The 8,149-nt window shown below is 49.0% G+C and overlaps 1 protein-coding gene across 1 annotated transcript in view; it reads right to left on the bottom strand.

Annotated features, from left to right (window-relative positions):
* Window positions 1-4,213: 4,213 nt before the first annotated feature.
* LOC107105890 (chromosome unknown open reading frame, human C2orf80) overlaps window positions 4,214-8,149 on the bottom strand; it is a 9,701-nt gene continuing 5,765 nt past the window's right edge. Inside the window, exons 6-7 of the mRNA XM_015405937.1 lie at window positions 5,498-5,585; window positions 4,214-4,290 (exon numbers count right to left, since the gene is read on the bottom strand). Coding sequence (XP_015261423.1) covers window positions 4,214-4,290; window positions 5,498-5,585 — 165 coding nt within the window. The remainder of the gene's footprint in view (window positions 4,291-5,497; window positions 5,586-8,149) is intronic.

Here is an 8,149-nt window from a genome sequence, read left to right as displayed (position 1 = left end):
CTTTGAGGGGACCACTGCTCCTTCAAAGACAGACTGATGCCTGATGGGCTGCTTTAAAAGCCAGCTCCACTTCAACCCTGTCTGGAGTCCTTCCTCCCCTCAAACCCCACCCCTCTCAGAGCCGCCCCAGATCCAGACTCTTCAGTAGGAAGCCGCAGGTACGAGGTCTCACAAAGGGGTCACACACATACCCCGGAGCAGCTGGTGTGATTTATTTAGGGTGCTAAACCTATGGCAGGTTTTCAGTCGGGTTGACCGATATCATTTGAATGTCCCTTTCTGAAAAGACTCTAAAAAACCCCCTTTCGGTGCCATTAAACTCTTGGCCTGCCATTCCCTTCACGCCCTGCTTATTCCAGCACCCCGCCTACCCCTCCAATATGCCAAACGTAATTGTCTGAAATTAAAAGAGATGTATGAGGTACCACTTCGGTGGGAAAGTAACAGCGTTCCGTGCGCCTTGGTGTTGAGTCATGCCGGCCACATGACCGTGGAAACGTCTTCGGACAGCGCTGGCTCTTCGGCTTTGAAACGGAAATGAGCACCGCAACCCTAGAGTCGGATTCGACTGGCTTTCGAGCAAGGGAACCTTTACCTTTACCTTTTATGAGGTTCAGAACGAAGTCAAATTTGGCTCTGGACCAGAGATTGGAGCCCCCCCCCCCCCGGCCCATCTAACCCATCATCAAGTGGTTTTACATAGGCATAGTGACTATCCAAAGGCAGACCATCCAAGGACCTGCTCCAAAGAGTGACTCAGGATTTTCTTTCTCAAAGAAAATAATCGCATGGAAAGATGAACCCCGAGACACCGGGTTGGGACAAGCTGCTCATAGAAGCAAGTGAATCAGTGGCCTCTAGTGGCCACATTGCAAACTGCAGATTAGCACCAGGGATCAGAAAGAACACACGTCTGAAGAACTAAGCATGCACATGAAAAGCTTATTATACCCAGAATTAAACTCTGTTGGTCTTAAAGGTGCCGCTGGACTCCAGCTGTGTTCTGCTGCTTCAGACCAACGCGACTGCCCACCTGAACATATTTAAGGCCTTGACATTTCACACCAAAGTATACAGTGCTCAACTGCAGCTTGGTACGGTTTCTGATGTAATTTTGTGGATACTTGTAGCAAAAAGCAAGGCAAAAATATTATGATAAACAGATGGAAGTTTAAATGCATATCACTGCCTTGCTGGATCTAATCCAGCATTGTGTCTCACATGGTGGCCAACCAGTTGCCCTGGAGGGCCAAAAAAAACCAGGCCACAGAGGCCAAGACCCTTCCTTAATGCTTCCTACTGGCACTGGGTTTCAGAGGTTGACTTTCTCTGGATGTAGTAGAGGTTCCCTTTACCCACAATGGCTACAGCCTTTGGTAGACCAATTCTTTATGAATCCAGATTTAGTTGGGTAGCCATGCTGGTCTGAAGCAGCGGAACAACGTTTGAGTCCAGCGGCACCTTTAAGACCTACAAAGTTTTATTCTGGGTATAAACTTGCATGTGCATGCACACTTCTTGAAGAATGTATGTATCTGAAGACGCATGCGTGTACATGAAAGCTTATTTTTGTTGTTGTTCAGTCACACAGTCGAGTCCGACTCTTTGCGGCCCCAAGGACACGCCAGGCCTTCCTGTCTTCCGCCATCCTCTGAAGTTTGCTCAACTTCATGTTCGTTGCATCGATGACACTGTCTAACCATCTCATCCTTTGCCGTCCCCATCTTCTTTGACCTTCAGTCTTTCCCAGCATCAGGGTCTTCTCCAGTGAGTGCTCCCTTCTCATTGGGTGGCCAAAGTATTTGAGCTTCAGTTTCATTATCTGGCCTTCCAGGGAACAGTCAGGGTTGATTTCTTTTAGGATTGACTGCTTTGATCTTCTTGCAGTCCAAGGGACTCTCAAGAGTCTTCTCCAGCACCATAGTTCAAAAGAATCTATTCTTCGGCGCTCGGCCTTCCTTATAGTCCAACTCTCGCAGCCATACACGACTACTGGGAATACCATTGCTTTGACCATGCGGACTTTTGTTGGCAGGGTGATGTCTCTACTTTTTATCATGCTGTTGAGGTTCGCCATCGCTTTCCTCCCAAGGAGCAGGCGTCTTTCAATTTCATGGCTGCTGTCACAGTTTGCGGTGATCTGGGATCCCAGGAGCGTGAAGTCTTATACCCAGTGAAACGTGAAAGCTTATACCCAGAATAAAACTTTGTAGGGAGAGGGGCCCAAGCACAGAAACATGGCAGTACATCCCATTGCTCTACACATTTTGTTATTTGGTTAGAAATGATATTGCAAAACGATGTCTTGCTGCAGCCTTTGTGCTGCTGGTTCCACAAGCAGAACCGCACTAAGAACATTTTCCTTCCATTTGTGAATGTAAGAAGCTGCCTTCTGCAGAGTTAGACCTGACTGGTTTATCAAGGTCAGGATTTTCTACTGGCAGCAGCAGCTCTCTAGGGTCTCAGACAGAGGTCTTTCACACCATCTACTGCCAGATTCTTTAACTGGAGGTCCCGGGGATTGAACCTGCAATCTTCTACATGCCAAGCAGATGATCTTCCCACTGAGCCACAGCCACTCCATGCATCACTGGATCCAACTCATTGCTATTAACTGGGGTGGCGGGGGGGTGTATGTGAAATTGTACTCCGTGATTCATTGAGAACAAACAAAAAGATTATTCTGCAAACCTGGGGGGGATCCCCCTAATTTGCTGAACTTTGTATCATAGCTGTGGCCAGTCTTGATGTGCAAATTTCTAAGTGAGCAGTGACTCACAAAAACTCATAGGTAAAGGTAAAGGTTCCCTTGCTCGAAAGCCAGTCGAATCTGACTCTAAGGTTGCGGTGCTCGTCTCCGTTCCAGAGCCGAAGAGCGAGCACTGTCCAAAGACATTTCTGTGGTCATGTGGCTAGCATGACTAGACACCGAGGCGCACAGAACGCTGTTACCTTCCCACCGAAGTGGTACCTATTTATGTACTTGCAATTTCTTGCTTTCGAACTGCTAGGTTGGCAGGAGCTGGAACTAGAGACAGGAGCTCACTCCGTCATGCAGCACACTCGGGTCTCGAACTGCTGAACTACCGGCCTTCCACAGCCTGCAGTTCAGCGTCTTAACCACTTGAGCCACCACAGCTCCACCTTTGCAAAAACTCATACCTTGCCACAAATTTTGTTAGCCTTTAAGGTGCTACTGGACTCTTGCTCTTTACTACTGCTACAGGAAGACTAACACGGCTACCCATCTGGATCTATCTCCATGGAAGGCAGCACGTTTAGCCGTACAGAATGGAAACCCATCAGTCCGGTGAAGAAAATTGCGCAGGTACAGACATCCCCTTTGATGTAGGGTTTGTAATAGTGCTTCAAACACAGTTACAGTTTTTTAAAATGTATATCCTGATTTTCTCCCCAGTGTGGGCTCAAAGCGGTCTACCACATCCTATTCTCCTCTCCTCTACCTTGTCCTCACAACAAAACCACTACATCAAACATGAGGTAAATTAGGCTGTGGGTGCGTGACTGGCCCAAGGGTACCTGGTGTGAGCTCCCATGGCAGAGAACAGCCCAACACTCGAACCCAGGGTTCCCCAACCTTTCTGAGCCTGTGGGCACCTTCGGAATTCTGACAGAGTGTGGTCAGCAGTGTTACAAAATGGCTGCTGCCAGAGGCGGAGCCAGTGACAAAATGGCTGCCATGGCTTCCCTTCAGTCTCACAGTGGAAAAGATCCTTGTGTTGTGGTGGCAGCGGCAGCGGCAGCCAAAAGAATGTTTTTAAAAATCCCCACAGCCAACGGCCAATCAGAGGCCATGCTGGGGAAAAACCCCACCTGGTCCCACACTTTCTAAAAACACTTGGTGGGCACAGAAAAAAGGTGTCGGTGGCAGGCTCCACAGCACCCACAAGCACCCTGTTGGGGGGCCCTGCTGTAACCACTGCACCACACCACCATGTCACATTATAGAACCCACATCTCTTGCTCTTGGGTTACAATCTGGACTCTGGTGTGGATTTTTGCTTCCAAGTTCTCCTTAAGGCTTCAGCCCGATGTATGCTGACATGTGAATAAGCCCCACTATTAACTCAAGGACTAAACGTGCACAGGATTGGGCCACAAGAGATTATTAGTAGAAATTTGTTTGCATTTGATTTTTTTTTAAACCTACTTTCCAAGGACATTGATCATTTGAAAATAGCAGCCCTCCTTGTTAGGCCTTGGTACCCGTTCTTTTTCTTGAGCTACTGGTGGGATTTCGGTTTGCAGAAGCCCTGTGGGACTTGATACCTTAGGGAAGAGAACACAGCATATTAATTTTCTTGCTCTTGCATTGTTCGGCAATTAGATTTGGGGCTCTAATATTGAATCTGACCATTGGTCCACCAAGGTCAATATTGTCTACTCAGACTGGGCAGCGGTTCTCCAGGGGTTCACATCAAGTGCTTCCTGGTTTTTTCTACTAGAGATGCCGGGGATTGAACCTGGGTTCTTCTCCATGCAAAGCAGATGCTCTACCGCTTGGCTACAGCCCTTCTCCATTAAATGTGTATTTTGAAACTCTTTACTGTTTTGTTGGAGAGTCATACCCATCCATTCTTCTTGGTTTCCTCATGGGTATCATACCTCCTTTCAGCACCTCCAAAGGTCTGAAGATGCTACAGGGGTTCATGTGCAAGAGGTTCAGATGGGCAGCACGAAAGATAAAGGTGCATCTGCAGGTTGAGAGATGTGGGTGGAACAAGCCAGGTGTCTACACTCTCCATCCTAGGAGTTCCATTCCAGGAGTTCTGACCTTGCTGGTGGACCTCCTGAATGATGGTACCTGGGTTTTGGCCACTGTGTGACACAGAGGTTGCGTTCAGACTGGCAGTTTGGCCGGATATAAGCACATTTCACAAACGGATTAAATGAGCCCGGTCACACAGCCACATCTGTCAGGCGTTCCCCGGGCGTACTCACCCTGTCAGAGGACGACTTGGAGCCAGGTTAAAAAGCCATCACCTCCAAAGTGGTGTTTTTGTTTCCCCGCGCATTCACTGCGCATGGCTGGATGTCTGAACAGGGGGGAGTGCACGCAGAATGGATTTGGCAGTCTGAACCTGCAGATCCGTTCTGCCTCTTGGAGGTGTTTAAAAAAAACAAAAAACACCTGCTTATATGCGCATGTGTGTGCATGCACACAAGTGCATATGCGGCGCATGCCCACTTATGTACATGCATGAATTTTGAACCTTTTTTGCAGTGCACTCCGTGTCTGAGGCGCTGCAATAATGTTGATGCTTGACCACGGGAAGTCTCCGTGCGTAACCCACAGCAGGGTGTGCTGTGTGGCTGATATGCCCCGCAACACTTTAAACTAGTTCAATTAGAGGCGGCACGCTATCGTGTCAAACTGCCAGTCTGAACGCAACCAGAGTGTTGGACTGGATGGACCATTGGCCTGATCCAACATGGCTTCTCTTATATTCTTATGAGCAAAGGAAAAACAACTCACTCTGTCTCCAGGCGTGTTCAGCAGCTTGGGGGGCCGTCAGCATGGCAAAAGGATGCAGAGACAGATTGTGAGGATGGATCGAGTGGCCCTGCAAGGCAATATGACAAGTTAAATGAAACTGTGCGGAAACAAGGACCTTCTTCTCAGAGAACCTGATCCTTAGTCTTGCTGGGTATAGTGTGACATAGAGGGGGTGGGGGGGGTAACTGGTGTGGTTAGACCCCAGTGGAAGACTCTGCAGAGGGAGGTGCTGGCAAACCACCTTTACTTCTCATTTGCCTGGAAAGCCCCATGGCTGGGGTCGCCATAAGTCTGCTGCGACTTCACGGCACACACGTATGCGAACTCTTGCCATGGCAGCAAATAAATGCTTAGAATGGAAACAGCAGCATTTGTGTCCCAGCAGAATGCTTATTTGCTGATTTTTTGGGGAAGAAATCTCGATCTGGGTTTCGGGGGACAGAGTCCTGGTAGATGTGTGTACACCCAACAGGCACGCACGTCTTCTCATTCCCCGGTTTCGGTTCCGGGTGGCTCTTTGACACGCTCACGGCTGATTTCCTCAGCAGCAGCACGGCCCTGTTCTACTTAGGCTCCTTGGCATTTAATCGTGATCTTAGTTCCACAGCTTTCGATAGGACATGAAGCCCAGTCTTATAGCTATCTATCGAGATGGTCATCGAGCGTGTTCTCCTCCCACCTAAAGGGGCGTAAGAGTGCAGCGTTAGGGACACATGACTGGCTGGGTTACACCCATGGGGTCTTGATAAAGTGCATTTCTGTCGGGTTATTTCAGGTAGCAGCAGAGGTCATTTCGGGGGGATCGCAGTTCCCCCAGGTGAGGTACAGGGGGCGGGGCACATGACGAAGCCCCGCCCCCTGCTTCTGGCCGCCCCGCTTCCGACCCTCATTCAGCCAGGAGCGGGAATTGGAATGGTGTGGTATAGCTATGGTGTGTGTGTGGGGGGTAACTGGTGTGGTTAGACCCCAGTGGAAGACTCTGCAGAGGGAGCAAAATCTCCCCAAGGGCTACATACAGGGGAAAAAGAGGGTGGGGGACAGACGTTAGGAGGGGTCACTCAGTGCCAAGATGCATAAGCACAGCTGAAATTGGATCAGGTGGCCCGGTAAGATCAATGGATGGGATGGGAGCAAATTAGCATGCAAACGCAAGAGTTAACAGAGATGTGAGAATGAAGCTAGAGTCCAACGGCCTCCCCAAGACAAACCGAGCTCAACCCTGTGTACATGGGAGAACAGAGACTCAGTGTGTGCACTTTTCTTCACATACATTGAAATAGATTTCCTCAGATATTACATGGGGGGGTGTTAGTTGCCAGGAAGAGCTGATTAGACTCAAGATGCTTAAGTAAATGAGCAATAAATATAGCTAAGATTGGAATAACACATATAGTAGGACATCACGTAAAAAGCAGCAAGTTGGCATACAGATAATAAAGGCGTTAACAACAGATGTGAGAACCAAGTGTGAGTCCTGTGGCCTCTAAAAGACCAACAAAGTTTAATTTTTGGGTATAAGTAAGAACAGAATGACTTAGCATGGGTAGTGAGATAAGAAACCGATGTCTCTGTTAAGCCTTGGGGGGTTCCATTGTCCTGAGTGTTTTGTAGGAGAACATTTCAGCCTCCCAGGGCACTCAGTCGGGGACCTCAAAGTAACTGTTTTATTGCAAAGGAATTTCAGAAACAGACTGGAAGGGGAGATTGCTGAATTACAAGTTATTACAACACTCAGGACAACGGAACTCCCAGGGCTTAACAGAGATATCGGCTTCTTATCTCACTACACATGCTAAATCATTCTGTTCTTACTTAAACCCAGAAACTAAACTTTGGCCCCGGTCACACGGGCCGGATATCACGGGGGGAAGGCGTGGCTAATTGCCCCGGAGGAAACTAACGCACGGCCACCCGAGCACACGTCCCGGTCGAGGTCCCCTGTAAGTACTAGTTTTTTAATCCGCACCTTCGGCGGGGAGCCATGGGTTTGCCACGGGAGCACTGCGCTTCCCAGATGTTGGGGTGTGATCGCGCCCAGAAAATCCGCGGCAACTTTGCTGTGTGACCGGGGCCTTAGTTGATTGTATAGAGGCCACTGGACTCAAACTTGGTCACTACATCTGAACATGGAAACTAAGCAGGGTTGTGCCTGGTTAGTACTTAGATGGGACATGGGAGACAAACTGAGGATCCCAGGAGCAGTAGGTTTTTTCTACCTTCATCCCACTTACACAGAAACAGGACTAAACACCCCTCCCCCATGGACAGAAAGAAAGACCCCAAGGAACCCCTTCACCCTGCATGACACCTCCAAGCCAAAAAACCCCAATCAATACTGTTTTGTAACACCCAACAGAAAGCAAACAGGCAGGAAAACCTGGCGAACACCCGGAACCCTCCTTGGCCGATGGCATTTGGCCCAAGGTAGCTACGGAGCATCCTTCCCATGCCCCTCTGATGCTCCAGCCTTTCGCACAGTGCCCTTGGCCTCTGAGGCTTCGGAGTATTCTGCAGGTGTTCCAGCCTGCCTCAGTCCTCAAAAGCATTTGGATTGGTCTCGAATCTTAGAGAAGCAAAGCAATGCAGGGCTGAAGCCTTTCTCGACGGGTTACCTTTCGTCTTCGGGTTCAG

Source organism: Gekko japonicus, unplaced genomic scaffold, assembly GCF_001447785.1.
Source record: "Gekko japonicus isolate JY-2015 unplaced genomic scaffold, Gekko_japonicus_V1.1 scaffold317, whole genome shotgun sequence".
In the NCBI taxonomy this organism is placed as follows: Eukaryota; Metazoa; Chordata; class Lepidosauria; order Squamata; family Gekkonidae; genus Gekko; species Gekko japonicus.
This window is presented reverse-complemented; position numbering and strand designations above follow the sequence as displayed.